General features: G+C 37.6%; 1 protein-coding gene across 2 annotated transcripts in view; it reads right to left on the bottom strand.

The window, feature by feature from the left end:
- Nucleotides 1-19,263, bottom strand: part of LOC146001629 (ATP-binding cassette sub-family A member 2-like) — a 146,873-nt gene that overhangs the window by 110,330 nt on the left and 17,280 nt on the right. For both annotated transcript variants that reach the window (XM_083139182.1, XM_083139183.1), the window contains exons 2-4: nucleotides 13,603-13,696; nucleotides 7,148-7,241; nucleotides 4,024-4,135 (exon numbers count right to left, since the gene is read on the bottom strand). In XM_083139182.1, the coding sequence (XP_082995308.1) occupies nucleotides 4,024-4,135; nucleotides 7,148-7,241; nucleotides 13,603-13,668 (272 nt within the window). In that variant the 5' untranslated portion in view covers nucleotides 13,669-13,696. The remainder of the gene's footprint in view (nucleotides 1-4,023; nucleotides 4,136-7,147; nucleotides 7,242-13,602; nucleotides 13,697-19,263) is intronic.

Here is a 19,263-nt window from a genome sequence, read left to right as displayed (position 1 = left end):
TAATTCTTCAGTGTAATCAAATTCCCGTCCCCTTACTGGCCACCAATTTCTTGCAACAATACTTCACACTGAATATATATTGTACGCGAAGGATGAGCAGACTAACACAATTTTAGAAATAAATTGCAAGTCCTCAGCGCTCAACTGGGTTTCATAATGTTATTATACTTACATTGCAAGAATTAAGCAACACAACTCAACTTCCAAAATATTATTTCACTTTATAACATTTGATATAAACTCATTTTTCCATTTTTAACACAAGACATTTTTAATTCAATCTTCTTACATATATCTAACAAAAACGAATCGGAATCAACAACTTAAAACAAATATCGACAATGATACAGCGTACTTAATCTCAATAGTTCCCTGTTAATTTTATAAACTTGTACGCAATCGAAATAAAATAAATATTGGTTATTTGTGAATGTAGAAGACAGTCACATAGTCCCCCCACTCTGTATTGAAAACTACTCGAGGGATCAAACATTTTATGATCACCCTGTATGTTATCTAAAGTGTGCAGATCACAAGGAGTTTTCTCAAAACATAAAAATTATGGGTCAAATTATGAGGCATATATAATTCACACATACGTGAAACAATACTTAGTAGTAGCCTTGCGGAACCCAATCTTCTTGTTGGCGAAACTACTTAATATAAATAATATACAAAATGCTGAGTCATTACAAAACTCTTCAGTACATTGATTATTGAAACATTACACATTCAATAAACAACTTGCCTCAAATTATCATTATTTTATCCATATATATATAACTTCATTAATATTATTTTCCTGAACAAACCTGATCTCTGCATAACATTTAGATATACATACGACAAGCTTACTAATAAATACTATTACTCCTGAAAGTAACACATTTCATAACTATCATGACTGACTTCACATATCTTTCTACAGATCACAGCGGAATTAATTCACCTTTCATTTCTACAATAATATTATTAGCTTCAATTAATTATATTTCAAACGCTGTCAATATCATTTCTTTCCCTCATAACAGTTAAAACATTTCAAACTTTAGACATTCTGTAATGTATCACCTTTCGTGTACAAGGGCAAAATTTTCTTAACACTTAACTGGAACGATTCATAATGTGCTTCCATTCCTGACAACATACTTTGATTTAATTGTCTCTCCCTTGGATCAAATGACACTGCATTTTCATTCAGCCCATTACTTAAAGTGACATTACTGTTAGGGGAAACGAATGGTCGTTCACAGGGCTGACGACAATTAGAACATAAATTTACATTATTGTCGAAAACTGTACTATTGATCTGTGAATTAGGAAAACAAGCCACATTAGGATCTGAATTGGACCTCATTTGTAGATAACCTTGCCTTGTATTCGAACATCTATCATTCTGTGGTCTCGCACTGTCTCGTCGAAATTTGGTACTGTTATAACTTCTGTTATTTGCATTTAAGTTTCTTCTAAAGAACTGTTGATTGCCATAATTATTTGGTTCCTTCTTCTGAATGTAAAGTCCTGACGCCGATCAGAATTGTCATTTGCATTTTGCCCTCTATTATACGAGCTACCACCGACTGTAGAACCAGAATTAGAATCTCTATTGTTGCGAGAAAACTGTCCATTATTCCTTTGATTAGGATTTTGCTCGATGTTCCTTGGTTGCGTGTTAACTGTCTGAACTTTGTACCTTTGTTTATCTCTGAAATCTGACGCATTTGAATCCTTAGTAAACCTGGATGTTCTCACTTCAAAATCACTAGGCAAATCACACTTCTTACCAGATCTGGTCTTTATCAAATCCAGTCTCTTCAATAAATTAATAACGTCGTCAACCTTCGTTAGGCCAGCACCTAATATCGTCTGTGCCGTAATCGATGGAAACTGATTAATCAAAATGTCTATGACTTCTGAATCTTTAGGATGCTCTACCAAATTGTAATATGTTGAATAAGTACGAGTGGAAAATGCCTCCATGATCATGCCGCTATTTTGATCATACTTTCTGTTCCTCAATTCGGACAACTGAGCCTGCGTCAATGAGTATGAAGTGTACTGGTTCAGAAACTCATGTACAAAATGTTTGTATGTCATAAAGGAATCCACGTGCGTATTGTACCATCCCTCGGCTGGCCCTTGAAAACAATTCCGAATACATTCCAATCTCTGAATGTTTGGAATCTGAAGCAAATCCAAATGTGAAGTTAAGGTTTTAATAAACTTCCTTAGGCCAGATTTCTCTGGATTTCCAGAAAATTTAGGCAACATATTCAAGTCATTCAACCGTAGATACTTTCGTGGTTGTTCCTTAGAAGTAGATTGTTTATTTGTATCAGAATCAATGATAGTAGCGTCCCTATGGTGCTTCGTGTTATAATTAGGTTTAAATCGTTTGCCAGAAGTTGCTTGCGAATTATATCTAGTTTTGTTTACTTCAGACATATCAGAGTCTATATTGCTAGATTGTGAAGCATTATTTGCTGGATCAACATAACTAACATGTGAAGTTTTATGAGGCTTCTTTAATCGAGAATTAACTGGTGAAGTAGGAGCTGACAAATTAGATTTAGGATTTCCTGTAGATTTACGTTTTCCTGACATATGCAATGGAAAAGATTCATCTTCTGAAGCTCTGGAAGATGACAAGGATAAAGATACAGGATGCTCTGGATTACGTGAAATTTCAGTAATGTTGTTGCCATTGTTCCCAGCAGCTCTATGGATTGTTGAAGCATTAGTCATCAGCAGTTTAGCTGTTACATCACTTAATCGTGCTTCACAGATCTCAACACGTTGAATTAAACCTTCATTATTATTTTCCCTAATCTGGCTGATGACATTCCACTGCTCGTTTACCTGCAAACCCAATCCAGCAACACTATCTTCTAACTTACGAATGCTGTTGGTATTCGCTTCACCAGATATACTCAACTGTTGGAAATTTTCATCCAACACTTTAACGTGTCCCTTTATTTGATCATTTGCTGTATTGCAAGCTTCAGCAACCTGCCCAATCTCCATCTGGAGTGAGTTGCCCAACTCCTTAACAGTGTTGTTCATATTTTCCATACACTTCACCGTTCTGTCTTCAAGTTCTGCAAACTGCTCTTTCTGAGATTTCTCATGCTCTGACAACTGCTCTTTCAACTGCTCTCTCTGAGATTTCTCCAGCTCTGACAACTGCACTCTCAACTGCTCTCTCTGAGATTTCTCAAGCTCTGACAACTGCTCTTTCTGAGATGACAACTGCTCTTTCTGAGATTTTTCAAGCTCAGACAACTTTTGCCTTACGCTGTCATTCGATTCCTTCAATTCCCGAAACATGACCAATAATTGAGCATTAAAATCTAAAGTACCCATAGGTAATGGCACGATAGGAACATTCTTCGTTGTCATTGCACTAATTTGTATTCATGACGACAGAACGAAAATATGAAGTACACAAAGGAAGGGACACTAATAAGTCTAAAATTTATAATTCTTCAGTGTAACCAAATTCCCGTCCCCTTACTGGCCACCAATTTCTTGCAACAATACTTCACACTGAATATATATTGTACGCGAAGGATGAGCAGACAAACACAATTTTAGAAATAAATTGCAAGTCCTCAGCGCTCAACTGGGTTTCATAATGTTATTATACTTACATTGCAAGAATTAAGCAACACAACTCAACTTCCAAAATATTATTTCACTTTATAACATTTGATATAAACTCATTTTTCCATTTTTAACACAAGACATTTTTAATTCAATCTTCTTACATATATATAACAAAAACGAATCGGAATCAACAACTTAAAACAAATATCGACAATGATACAGCGTTCTTAATCTCAATAGTTCACTGTTAATTTTATAAACTTGTATGCATTCGAAATAACGTAAATATTGATTATTTGTGAATGTAGAAGACAGTCACAATCAATATAAACAAACCTATAAATAACATAGCCTACATATTTTTAAATATTTTATAATCAAATTACAATGCTTCAATATGAATTGTATTTCTCTTACGTTGCATTTGGATATACGTAAAATCCATTTTCATCCACTGGACCTCTGTCACAAAAAGCCTGCATTACAGATATTACGCCAGCACTCGGTAAAGGCCATACTGGGAATGTTCCTGAAAAATATGAACAGAATGATTGGATGTTAATTTACAAGTGAATACAATTATCAATCATGTCTACAGAGAGTTTCAATTTCATTGAAACAAAAATTGCCTTAAAAAATAATACACCCTGTACCTAGCCAAAAACAAATGACCTGTGTAGAGAATAAAGTAATTCACACTGTCAAAAAAGTTTGTTTTATGTTCATTTTATGCTCAGGTAGTCTAATCATGTTGGATTTCTGGAGGAGGAACAAATCATATACTTGTATAAGCAGCATGGAAAACATCCTGAGTTAACTGATAATATTATTGTTATTATTTTACCAGTAGAATTTTCATCATTCTTATGATTTAAAGTAATAATAATATAAATTTAATGTTGCTCTTCTAATTTTCTAGATTAATCATGAGAAGAGGAAATAAATTAAAGAACTAATTAATTGAAACCCAATGGAGAAGTTTAAAGTGAAAAATGATTTTGTATAAAAATACCAATAGAACTGAGTTTCACATGTGTAGGATATATATTCATTAATACTGTAACACAGTATCTAAAATTATTGCAGAAAAACCTCGTTAAGCCGGACTAATGGGGGGATAAGTTGACCAGATTAATAAAAGTCTGGATTAACTGAAATAGCCTAAAAGAACAGTAAGTGCATTAAAACTCCATTTATAGCAACAAAACACATTCATTATGGTGTATTTAAAGGGCATAGGCCTAAATACACTATGCAGTACAGTACAAAGTCTGCGGAAAACAGAATTTCATCAGTGGTTGACTGCCTTTTCTTTGGGAAGTTCTCTTGTTGACTTCTAGCCACATTTAAAACCTTGCACTCTGTTTTTTTTTTTGGGGGGGGGTGTTTTGCTGTCCAGATTAAGCAAAGTCCGGCATATAGAGGTCCGGATTAACGAGGTTTTACTGTATTTTATAATAAACCAAATAAGGAATATTAATTTGAACAAAATAAACTGTTATAAAATAGTTGCAAAATAGTTGAGAATGAAAGTAGGATGAAGAAACAAATCCCTTGCATTCAACCTGTTGGGCTCCTTACAGTACCACTTTCTCCTACATTGATTAAACCAATACTTCTAATGAAGCACATTTGGACTTCCATATTTTCTAATTGTTCGATGAAATTTTCCTCAGTATTTAAATGTCCTCTGCAAGCAAAGGCCTTGCTTTGAAAGACACTTTATTGAACTAATAGTAACGTTCAAACTCTAGAACTATATCTTCTGCTGAGCTGCTTTGATTGTTGACATTTTTGTTTCCACTGAGAACTTCATCTGTGTGAAGATAAGCTGACTACTTTTCGTGACCTTTAAATTTTACTGTCGCCTACTATTTGAATCCTCTATCAACAAATGCCAGGTAAATTTATGTGGCAAAATGTTTTTGGCCACAAATTTACATTCAGCACACAACAGAAAAACCATGTAAGCCCATTGATACCACTAAGTTCATGCATTAACAACAATCCATTATATTTTCTTTGTTTTGCTATAGTCTTATTAATATTAAGGAAAAGGATGAACTCAAATATTTACAAATTCCTAATACAGTATGCTTGCTAGCGAACTATTTGTCTAGCAAAAATAGTTGGTAAACATGTCCCGCTCCTCATGCGTCTGAATTATTGAGGGGTATGTATCCCCCAAACCCTGTTGTTAACAACATCCATGCATAGAGAATAGCATAGTTCTTCTAATCACAGAGGTAACATAACCATATTTAAGGCAGGGATTCAAAAAATAAGTTACACCTGATTATTGTAGGAAAACAAATTTTCATACTACAATAGAACACACATTTCTTGTACTAGTTTTCCACATAGTCACTTAGTCCCTGCGAACATTTTTTTCTGAATGCACAATTAACCATTCAATTCCTTGAAAACAGAAATCTGCTCACTGGTCGTGAAGCCATCATAGAACTGCTGTTTTCACCTGCTCGTCATTGGCAAATTGGTCTACACTCAGGTGTTCACTGAGCTTTCCGAAAAGGTAATCACATGGTGCAAGATTGGGACTGTACGGCGAATCACATTATATTCTGTGATTGATTATGATGACTTTCCTTACTGATCAGAATGAGTGAAGTCTGTATGTATCAGTAGCAGCTCTGACGGTCATGCTAGTCATGCTTGGTATGATCTATTTTACAGCAAAATAAAATGTATTTTTGCTTATTAACATGATTATATAAAATCCATCTGTGACATCCTTTTTTGCCATATTTTTCCTTGGAATTCTTTGTTTTTCTCAGGCGCACGACACAGACATGCTCCTCGTTACAAGCAGTACTTTTGCAATGGGAACGTCGTCTGCTGCAGAAGCTCCCATCGCTTCGCGTTACGTGGGAAGTCATGCCATTCTCCTTACGCAGTACATTTCTCTGATTGGTCGAGACTTTGACAGCATCTACGCTGACACATGCCTCACCACAATGGTTTGAAAAGGGCATGCGCGCAAGCGATTTGGGTCAGCTGCGGTTCCTCTTCCGAGGCAGCTGTTATGGTGTTCGAATGGGAGTCTGCACATTTATATTTTATTTCATTTTTATTTTATCTGTTAATATAATTTATGTGTCTGTCTCAACGTGATTACAAAATTCAAGAGTTCTGAGGACTGCGTTCTGCTAATTGGTGAGCATGACCATATTGATTTCTTTCCAGCCACCACTTGTATGTATGACGAACTGCTAGCACCACAATGAATCTCTGAACAATTGAGATGTGAAACAGTACAGTTCCTCTTACCTCGGTCTTGGAGTAAGTTTCCAGCTGATAAGCCATTGTGCACTGTCACTGTGACGAAACCGTTGGCAGGATACCAACAAACGGGCTCACTGGTAAGACACTAATATGAAGCCCATTCTGGGCATGCGACACAAACATTAAAAATTGTGCAATTCTACCACAACATGGTGCCAAGTATAACTTTTTTTTTTAGTTTCCCTCATACGAAGTTACTCTTCAAGTAGAAAGCAAACAAAAATTTTAAAAAGCTTACTTGATTTTACAGGGTGAGCTGGCTGTTCCTTTCTTATGGCAATCAGGATAAAAAAAAGCACCAGTGGAATGAAGAGCTCAAACAAGAGGACAATCTGCAACAAGAAAAAAGTCACCATATTCTTAACAGTTATTACAGAATTAAGTTTTAAAGTCCATTAAAGTTTTTTATTCAAAACATCATTATCATCATTTCAAGACACACTAGAAAAGTTTGATTTTTTATGGTCTAAAACGTTCTCCAGATTTTGTTTTATCTGGAAGAGTATTATATGTTATTGCTTAAACACAAAGGGGAAAGGGAAAACAAAATACCACCTCGTGGTATTCATGTTATCAAAGTTAGGGTTTTGTGACTTCTGGATCAATCTATGCTACTGGAAATAAATAGTTGCTCGCCAGTATACTATATATTAATATATATGGACGAGGTATGTAGATGAATTTCTATAAATACTTTGAAATATGACCCCTCATGATTTGTTACAATTTGATTTTTTTAGTTAATAACTTGCTTACATCTAATTATTGATTATTTTTATGTCCTTTTTCTACATATTTAAGTTAATGATGAAGAAGAGAATGAATGAATGAAGTTTGGATGAAATAGATGAAAGATAGAACACAATGAAACATGCATGCTCTGACCAAGGCTATGAAAAGGTAGCCATCACAAATTTAAGTTTGCTCAGTAAGAGCTTTCAGACCAAAGTGACAAGTGTTATTTGTCGCTTAGAAACGAACCTCCAGAAATAAACACAACTTTTCATACCAGAATGATAGGGCAAGTTGCACATGCCTTTTGGTCAATTTAGGTCAATTGCAATGATGAAGATGAAATTGATGAAGGAACATTCACAAAGTAACATCTATGCTCACATCAGGCTTCGAACCTGGTACAGTCAGTGGTGAAATGATGAGTTCAGCACTCAATGCAATCAGCCACTAAGATGGCCCACATCTTGACTTCTCCCACTCAGATTTATTGGTAAAACTACAGAACTCTAAGTTACCATAATTGAAAAGAAGGATATGTGGGGTTTTGTTTAACATATACAGAATGTCATCGTAGAACACAGACTAACTTTAACAACTTGTAGAGGAGGTAAACAACTTTTCATTGTTTGACAGATTGTGTTCACTGATGCTACATGATCACTCAAAAACTGTACTTTATCCTGTATGTATGCAACCATGAAATCACACATTCATGGTTGCCACTGACAGCTATTTTTTCTTTCTGTCGATGATGATAGTATCATGCCAGCCGAGACATCAGCTGGCTTACTTATTTACACATTATCTACAACTCACACCTGAGTTGTTCAATGCATACAACTTTTTTCTTCATGAAAAATATAATTCCCAACTTTTGTCAAGATATATTTTGTCTTTAGTCTTAATTGGTTATACATTATATCTATAGTGTACTGAAAGTTTAGTTCATTGAGAGACAGCCATAGATTCTATACCAAGTTTCACCACAATCTGTGCTTCGAAGAAGCTGAGTTTGGGGGAATTTAATTCGAACGCCACATTTGCACCTGGTGGTGAAACTTGGAACTATTTTGTTTTATCAGCAATTGCTTCCCCATGGTCTCTATAGCCTCTGTGCCAAGTTTCATCGCAATCCAATGCTTCGAACGAGTCACAGAGGGCTCTGAGTAGAACTTCAATTATGACCACCTGGTATAGCTACACCCTGTTTAAGTATACAGGGTATATCAGAAGTCCCTTACCACCCTTTGTAAAATCCGCAGTGATGTATTTTCATGGAATTTAATATGGACGATACAAAATAGGCCTAGGGGAACACCTTTTGAAGTATGTCAAGGGGACGGCCGCCATCTTGGTTCCGCCATCCTGAATTCAAAATTTTTATTTAAAATGATAGGTGGGTCATGTGAACATGACCATAGGCTAGAATTTCGTTAGGATGTCAAATCTGAAATCAGATTTCATGTAACTTCATTTGGTGAAAAGTGATTGGCAACTTAAAGTGATGTTTACCTCTTTGTTGCAGATGCAGAACCATGCCATTAACATCTGAACATGCCAGATCATCAAACTGTGGGGTAGGAGAAGTGCCCGTGCAGTGGCTGCCGATTTCAACCTGCGTCATCCAGAACGTCACCCTGTGTCACATGTTGCAGTGGCACAGTTATTAACCAAATTCGAGGAGACAGGGATGGTCTTGGACAGACCGCGTAGTGGATGACCGCGGACAGTCACGGATAAAGCAACAGCTACAACAGTGCTGGCCTCCATCTCAACATCAACGCAGCGAATCACACGTCGTATAGCAATGCAATGTGATATGAGTCACAGTTCAGTGTACAGGGTGCTACAGAGGCACAAGTGGCATCCGTATAAGGTGCAAATGCAGCAACACCTCTCCGAGGATGATCCAGGTCGCTGCGTGCAGTTTTGCAAGTGGACTATCTTGCAATTACAGCTGAATCCAAACGTCGCTATGCAGATTCTCCATTCCGAAGAAGTGAACTTCTACATAAATGGGGAGATGAATAGGCAAAACATGCGCTATTGATCGCATGACAACCCCGCATGGACAGATCCCTCCAAAATGACTGGTGCAGGCAAAATTATGGTGTGGGCAGGCATATGCGGAACACGGAAAATCGGTCCTTTTTTCATTCAAGGAAATTTAAATGCGGAACGATACCTGGGGATGCTACAGGAACAGATACTGCCAGCTCTGATGTTGGAAGATGGTACATTTTCCCAGGTTTTTTCAACAAGATGGTGCAACTCCCCATTACGGCGTCCAGGTGCATCAGTACCTGGATGAACAATTTCCTGGGGCATGGATTGGTCGACGTGGGCCAGTTGAATGACCTGCCCGATCACCAGACCTAACTCCAATGGTCTTCTACCTTTGCGAACACGTTAAGGATATGGTGTATGGTGTGAAAATTTGTGATCTTCGTCATCTGAAACAACATATCATGGCTGCCTTTGAGCAAATTTCACCAGATACCTTGCTCAGTGTCCACAGACATTGGGAGAAGCATCTGCACACATGCATTGCCCAGCACCGACAACATATGGAGCACATTCTGTAACAGGTAAACATTACTTTCAGTTGCCAATAACTTTTCACCAATTGAAGTTACATGAAATCTGATTTAAGATTTGACATCCTGACAAAATTCTAGCCTATGGTCATGTATCACATGACCCACCTATCATTTTAAATAAAAAAGTTGAATTCAAGATGACGGAACCAAGATGGCGGCCGTCCCCGTGACATACTCCAAAAGATGTCCCCCTAGGCCTATTTTGTATCGATCATATCGAATTCCATGAAAAAGCATCACTGCGGATTTTACAAAGGGTGGTAAGGGACTTCTGATACACCCTGTATATATATATATTTTTTAAAAAAAAATCGATCACCGCCCCCGTTAATTTTAATGGGAAATCAGCAAAACATCTGTTAAGCATGTCAATAAACATGCTCTTCATTCTTCCGAGAAAACAAGGGACGAAGGAACTGGATCACTTCTTTGTCTTCATTATAAAACCAAACAGAATCTATTTTTAGCCGTCAAGAAAGTAGGCTCGTACGCTGCATGCATACAGCTTGTTTTGGTGCGCCATTTGTGTCGTGACGAAATGGCATAAAAATGCAATAGCTGCAGACAACCTGTTGACGATAGCCATCACGTCTCCTCCTCTAGCGGAGGGTATTGACTGTGTAACCTTTGGGTCAACGCCACACTTATTGGCAGGAAATCCGCCTTATGCACGAAAAAAAAAATTCACCCAGCCCAACTAGAAATTCTGAAAAACGTGATACTCGAACTATCGAACTAATGTAGTGTTCCCCAAAGTATGGGTCGCGACGCCCCTTGCGTACCGGGGCTTAGTGTTTTTATTTTTTATAACATCACAAAATTTATATACCAGTTCGTTCTAGAAAGAATAAACCGAAACGAAACCCATACAAAAACCATTCTCTCTCTATATATAAAATTGGATGCATGTGTGTGGGCTATATTTGTTTGTTTTGGCATAACTCTCGAACGCCTGGAGCAATTTCGACCAAACTTGGTACACGTATCACTTGCAATCTGGAAAAAATACTTTGGGAGTAAGACACCCCTGGCACCCCTAGGGGTGGGTGGGAAGTGGTGACATGTAAAAATAATCGAAACCGACCGATATTAAATTCCGCACAAACAGACATCCGTGACTCTAAGCAATCCCGTACAACGACAGTGTTTCTCGGGTTGTCTAACATTCAGGCTGATATGATTCTTGTATTGCGAAAACGTGTGGAATCCATAGTTTTCGTGACACTCCCAATGCGGTTCAACTTCAATTTCATCATCTATCGGCATGGGGGTGAGAGGGGGTGAAAAATAAAATGCCACAAATGACCTAGATTAGTGTCGAATCCATAGTTTTCGGGGACGCTAAGCTAATTGGTGACATTCACGATCACATTTAAAATTAGTTACATTTTACACCATAGTTAGAATTCAATATTTTCCTGTCTAATACAAGATTGGGATAAATAAACACCCGGGCAACGCCGGCTAAATCAGTTGGTTAAAAACTAAAAAAATAAAATAACCAAATTTTTAAAAGGGAAGACAATAGCGAAGATAAGAATCGCATGTAACACGATGGCACACAAAAACTGTTCGTGTGCTTTTATATCCTTCGAATACAGCGTTCTCAAAATAGTTATTGCCGACCCGCGTGATTAGCACATCGCGCTACGACGCCAGGGGTCCCGGGTTCGAATACTAGCCTGGGCATGGACGTTTGTGAGTGTCCATTCGCCGATTTCATCATATCACTCATCCCCATCTTCGCAAATTAGCCAAAAGTGGCACAAAAAGCGAAGTAAAATAAAGCAAATCAATCAATCAAAATACGTAGTTATTTTATCTTTTGGCTATTAAAATATTTTATGAACTTTCAATTGATTTCTCTTTCATGGCTTTGCAAATCAAAAATGTTGAAAAATTAATAAAAACGGAAAAACTTTTGACTTCAAATTGAACACGTGCAAGATAAATATGTTGATTTTTGAAGGGGGTGTGGGGAATTCTCCCTTCTGGTTTCTACATCCTAATCTGTTTGCTACTTTTTTACTCTTGGGGTGAACTTTATGCATAATTTTTATGTAAAATCTCGATGCTTTCAGAGTAGTTACTGTAATTTTCCCCTCAGTGGAAACTGCTGAAATACCACGCTGGACGTAAAGTGTAATGTCTTGATTAGTTTGTTCACTAATTACTTGAAAAAGTTTCAGGTAAAATACCAGGAAAAAAATACAAACGTAGATGGTGTTATTTTAAGAAGTTACGAGCAGCAATTCATTTACACATTGTGTAAATTTTGTGTGACCGATCTTCAGAAAATTATAATGGAACATTGCTGCGTGTTATTGCTACTACCAATGATGTTGGTAATCTGGTTAGAGAAAGATACAGGGCTAAAAGCACCGTCAATGCAGGATTCGCTCAGTCTTGCGTATCCTAACTGCAAATTATTCGAACAAATTTCTAAACGAACCATATAACGAAAAGAAAACATGAAACCCTGCCAATATTTGTATGTAAAATACTTACAACGGTGCTTCAAACTTCCTACTGGCGAACGCATTACAGACTATGGTATATTGCTATATGTAATTGAGATTTCCTATCCTCAGCCGGCCTAATTGGGTGGTTGACTTACCTCCTCGTCTGCGATGGTTCTGGGTTGGAGTCAAGGGTCTATCGAGAATTTTCCATCTGGTGAGGGGGGGGGGGGGGTTAGCTGGAATTGGTTAGGTGCAGGGGCAAATTTAGAACCAAAATGACTATATAAATTGGGTCAATGTGAAAAAATTTAGGGGTGGTATTAAGGAAATCTGAGGTGGGGTGTATGGATAAATCACTGGTTCAGGTTCCTGTGAGCAGTGGCGTGCCCAAGGGGTGGGGTGGGGTTCATAACCCTCTTTGGCCTAGAATTCCTTAAAAAAGAACGCCAAAGGAAATAAAATTGGCAAAATGAGAATTGACAACTAAAAACGTATATACCTAGCCCCCCCCCCCCACACACACACACGTACACTTCGAAAATCCTGGGCACGACACTGCCTGCTAGGGTGCCGTTGCACTCGTTCCGCCATACGTTTCTTAAAATCACACTATACATTCTCATCTCGGCGATTAACGTACGCAGGTAGAAAGGCAGCTTTAAGTAATACACATGAACAATTTTCCATTCCGGTTGACAGTAGGGGGGGGGGGATAGGGTGTAAGGAAATTTTCCCATTTTAAAAACAAAATTTGTTTCTTCCTTCACTATATTCTCTGGGAAAAAATATGATTTAACATAGAGAAAATAAAGCAGAATAACGATTTGCCGCTTATCGATCATTGCGGGAAAAGTGGCGCAACTACAAATACCAGAGAAAAACAAGAAGGTACTTACAGGTTTCCTTTTCTTGACGGTGAAATTTTTCCACAACAAGAGCTTCAGCTGCAAATAAAAGCCCATTTTGTCCACAGGATACAGGAAAGTTGATCTGGAAAGAAAAACATTACATTACCGTCAAATCAATACAAGAGTTGTGACCAGCAGACGTAAACGTAGGCTCAATCGTAATAAACGAAAAGTTGAGAATTATTGCCTTCGGTGCGTGTTGGCCTGGCTTCGATCCGAGGAAGGAGCTCCTTTCACTTAGTATCGTAAGGATAATGGGGGAGGAACTTCAATGGGAACTCCGGTCTAGAAAGACAGAACCGATGCGACACCTTGCGCTCAACACGCATTACCCAATGAAATGTTCTACTGCCGAACCTTCACCCTCAAAGGGCTATAGAGTCGCCGAATTCACTTTTAGTTTATATGTATATAAACTTACATCGTGCTATTGCATATATTGTCAAAACCTTGCCATTTTTTTTTCAAAATTCTTGAAAACTGACGTCTTCAAAGAATGAGATTTGCAAAAATATCACTGTTATTATCTTTACACTTGACTACATTCCTTGAATGAATAAAACTTAAACTGCATGTTTCGTGGGACATTTATCTACGTGATGCGTGGTCAATCCATCTAATACAATCCTCGCCAGTATCGGGTTTTGCATGTTTGCATCATTTCTTGTGCAAACATAATCACATTAGAACAGAAGAAAAAATCACATGCATTAGCGATACAGGTAAATTTGTAACCAGCTTACATACTATAGAAAAATGAAACCGAAGTTTAAAACGGGAACAGCCCACGCCTGCCGGGAAAATATTTTGTAAAAGGAAATTTTGTGCCATCCATAACACACTTGAATTTCTTGACCCCAAACTTCTGCCGATTCCTGCCATGGATTGTTCGGGAGAGTATAGCGCAGGGTACGGAAGCAGGGTTATTTCTTGTGTGGAAGCAAAGAGACCAAATTTGAGGGTGTGCCGCCTCCCACTCCCTTGGCTAAATTCAAAATTGAGAAAAGATGACTAGATTTTGATTGATTTCACAACTATACAAATGTGCAAACAAGTTTCAAGCTATTATCGTTTAAAACAAATTGCCTGTGGCTACCATCCATACAGGGTGTCTCATAAGTAAAAGCGCAATCTGACACAGATGAAAGTACACGATAATAGAAGCAAAAAAAGTCTCAGTAAACATGGGTCTCCAAACGAGCCGTTTTCGAGATAATCGCGAATGTGTGATTACAAGCCGCCACTGACTTCATTGTTTGTAAACGTCGTCCTAGTTGCTAAAATGCTAATAATGTGTGCGAATTTGTGGTTACAAGCCGTCATTGATGGCATTTTGTAAACACCGTGCTTTACTCCTTGCGTGGTCCGAGGTTTGCTCTTTGTTTACAAAACAGAACATTTCCGAGAGGTGGCGTTGGAATCAAACAGAACATTGCCGAGAGGTGACGTTGTAGGATACAATCAGTACAGTCTAATCGTACTGTGAGAGTCACGTCAGTTGTGCTGGACAGCGTAGTGAAAACGGAACCTTACAGCAACGAAGAGTATGCAGATATGCATTTTGTGTATGGTTTGGCTAACGGCAATGGACGGGAGGCTGCACGCTTGTACCAAGAAAAATACCTTGCTCGAAGGCACACCGAAAGTTGCACATTTACTAGGGTACATCAACGAGCTTCGAACATAGTAGGAGAGCAGGTAGACCTGCACGCATTACGCCTGAAGTTGAGGATATGGTGTTTGAAGCAGTAGAACACTCTCCAGGAACCTCGACGAGGAAAATTGCCGCACAAGTGCCAGTAAGCCGCAGTAGTGTATGGAGAATTTTACATCGCAATTCACTCTACCCTTACCACCTCGAACGAGTTCAGCTCAGTGATACGGATTGTGTTCCTAGAGTTACGTTTTGTCAGTGGATGCAACAACAGGTTGTACTCAACCCTCGTTTAGCAAGTAACATTTTATTTACAGACGAAGCTGGGTTTACACGCGATGGTATTTTTAATTTTCACAATTCTCATGTTTGGAGTGTACTAAATCCACATGCTGTTCATGAGGCACCACATCAGCAAAATTTCTCATTGAATATGTGGTTAGGGGTACTAGGTCTCATTGGACCACACATTCTTCCAAGAAGACTCAATGGACCGAGGTACTTTCTGTTCTTGCGGCATGATCTTCCAGGATTGCTTGAGGATGTTCCCCTTGATCCACGTCAGAGTATGTGGTACACTTCGCAACATCTTATTTGACCGCCCTGAAAAATTTCAAAGTCCGGAATTCGTAAATTTGGCAGCATAGCGCTTCAGAGCCAACTAAGAGTAGCCAACTTTGCAACTTTTCTTCTTCCTGAATGAAAACGCTCGTGATTTTTTTTTTCATTCTTTCACATTCCATAAAGTAAAGATACCCTAAAGCAGTAATAAAATATGTGAGTAGACAAAAAAAAATGTTAAGTAGAAATACGAATGTTGAAAATATTTCAAGATTCTTCGTTCTGAATTTGAAAATAGGAAAATGTATGTGCATTGTGAAACACTGAACAGGTTCTCATCCACCTGGAAAGAACTGGGGTCACATTTGAATGCAAGATGGAAAATTTATGGTGATTTTATGCGAAATGTTTAGTAAAGATACCTTGCACAACACCAAACGATTCTGCAAAGTGTGTCTTTTCCTTGGTTCTTGGCGAAAAATGGTTCGAAACTCCGGCGCAATGTTGCTTCAACGGAGATTAATGTGATTTAATGAGCTCTTTGTTAGCAATCTCCTGGAGTAGTTGGTTAGGTGACAGCACTTTCGTTTTTTTACTGTTTTCGTCAAGATCGAAACATCGTAGGTTCAAATCCCACCCTTTCCTTATTAGTTTTTCCTTTTTATTTACCGAGTACGAAGTGTTCTAATAACGTAATATAATATTATATTATATGATATTACTGTCAATATTTATGCGATGCATGCTCAGTGGCGGCGATTGGGTTTCAAAACTGATGGGGCAAGGTGGGAGGGAGGGGGGAGGGCAAGGACAGTTTATTTCCCTTGATAGATAATGTTTAGCATAGTGCTGGGTCATCTGCCCCTCCACACTCCATAATCGTTGACGCTGTGCATGCCTCAAGTAATGCTTCTACTAATGTTTTTAATCTTTCAGTGATTGGCAGGATTTTAGGAAATACTTTTCCTTTCATTCAGCTGTTATAAGTTAACACATATTAAGAACTTACATGTCAACTTTCTGCATCCGGAAATGCTGGACATAAATCGCATAAATATCAACGGAAATATCCAAGAAACGTAGATAAGCATTCTCGTCCAAAGCCGTTTACTTCCCGAAAATGATTTTGCAAAGAAGTAGGTTTGAACCCATGACCTTCCATTCCATAAGCAAACGATCCCCCTACACCACACGGTTCACGTTATTTTATGCACTCGGTTCGGATCCCACTTTAAACTGTAGGTCCAGTCCCGATTAGACTTACTATGCATAAAGTTGACTTAAAACACCAAATCAACCAATTCATCTCCTTTCAGAGTTTATCCTCTATGATACTGTAGTCGGCCAGCATCCGAAAATACAGTTCTGCTTCGCCTATAAAAGAGTGTAATTGCATTTAATATTGTGACTAATTTGACTTTAAAACTACAGATTAAAGCTTTAATATTGTCCAGAAAAAGAACCTCAAAGTAGATCTTCACACAAAGTATTTTAATCCATTGCCAAACATTTCAGTTAAGAATAATATTATGCTTTTCCCTTGACCGTATTTTCGATTCATGGTGAATTTGCTAAAAGGACCATGTCAAGAAATCTAAATATGTAAGTTTTACTAGTAAATGCATTTAAAATACACGAAACAACAGGAGAGAAGAAAAATAAACCTAAAAAATAAGTAAAAATGCAACAAAAACTGTTAAAAATACTGACAAATAAACTAAAAGCCAAAAAAGGCCGAAAAATGAAAAAAAAAGTAAAATAGAAAGTGTTTTCTGGCTCTAACTGAAGGGAAACGGACATGATATCAGGTTTAGCATTGTTTTTAATGGTCAGAAAAAAAGTTGATTTTTCATCAACTTCCGGACCCTAATTAGTAATTATGACCATTGAAAAAGTTGGAGGTAGCTTACTTAAAATTTTTCTTCCTCAGGGATCGTGTCCCATATCTCCACTTCATAATAAAGAAAAACATCAAGTTCATATTTCGAAAATGACTTGCAGTTTTCCACCACGAAAATATGTTTTTCATAGTTTGAAGTTCGTTAGTATTATCTTTCAAGGTTTCCATTGTTTTAATTTCACACATATTTTATATGTTCATACGTTCCACTCTCTTTTCATACAGTCTTTGGAAAAGAGCTGAAGATTCTTGTCAAACGGAGTCTGGTTCAAATGACTCCTTTTCGCTCTCCTGTTCCTACTTTAAACAAACAACAAAATACTTCGTAACTAAACGATTGCTTGTTCAAAACACGGAATTTTTACACAATTTACAAAATATGACAAAACGCCAATAGACATGTTCATCATTTTTCCCTTTCAGCGTTTCTCGATTTTATCTGAATTTGTTTCCTGATGAAAATTGCCATGAGGAAATTATTGATATGACATTATGTGTGAATTGGTTTCTTCAAACTGGTAGCAAATTTTAACATGAGCTACCTGGAGAAGAGGTAGCGTGCTTGATTCTTACGAGGGAAGTCGTAGGTTCGATTCCCCACCTAGGCAGGATTTTTTTCAGGAGTATATCGTTGGGTGTAAAGTTTATCCACCGTGCTAAGAAGTTAACATTGGTCTCTGTATTTCACGAGAGGAAAGGAAATAGTAAGAGAAAGTTATTTCGATGATAGGAGGAAGTCACATGCCACGTGGAATGCGCAGAATCAAGTTACGTAGGGCTAAGTCTGTAATGGTGGTTTCGAATATTGCAAAGTTAGTGCGGAAAGTTTGTTATATCTGATACTCGTACTTCCTGTTCAAAGAAGTCAAACATTTTAGATACAAAGCAGTGATGAATTAACGATCATTATGAGGTTTTGAAATTTTTGTTTGTCACTCACTATATAAATACTTATTAGTAGTTTCTTATCGAATCGGCCTTCGTCGCAATAACAATTTACTTACATTAATTAGCGATTTACTATTAGTTTTAGACGCATGGTAAGATGGTGGTGAGGGGATTGACAACAGTCATTACGAAGGAACGGACATTAAATTACCAATCTTAGCAATTTGAACTCATTAAACGCTCTCCTTCGTTACAGTACTGCACTACATCACTACTTAACATAACTGTATATCTTTTTTTTAGTATATGGAAATCAAATAATCAATATTTTAGGTGTCAGTGCAGAACAAACACATTTTTGCATCCTGAATACATATATGTGATTTGTGAATTAATCATGATGTGTGTGTTAACACAACATATGAACAATAACTAAAAAGGAAAGTTTTAACTTTAAATCCTGGAAATCTCCAACTTCTAAGGGAAAATATGCGCAGAAGGGACGTCCCTATAGTGTGCATCGGATTCATTTTTTAAATATTCTAATATCAACGGTATCTGTTCAGCAAACAAAAAAAAAAAAAAGAAAGAGGAGAGGGTGGGATTTGAACCCGCGACCTTTCACGCTTGATGAAAAAGAAGGATA

The sequence above is a fragment of the Lepisma saccharinum genome, chromosome 17 (genome assembly GCF_977018435.1).
Source record: "Lepisma saccharinum chromosome 17, izLepSacc3.1, whole genome shotgun sequence".
NCBI lineage: Eukaryota > Metazoa > Arthropoda > Insecta > Zygentoma > Lepismatidae > Lepisma > Lepisma saccharinum.
The sequence above is the reverse complement of the archived record's forward strand: the minus strand, read 5'-3'. Positions and strand labels throughout refer to the sequence as shown.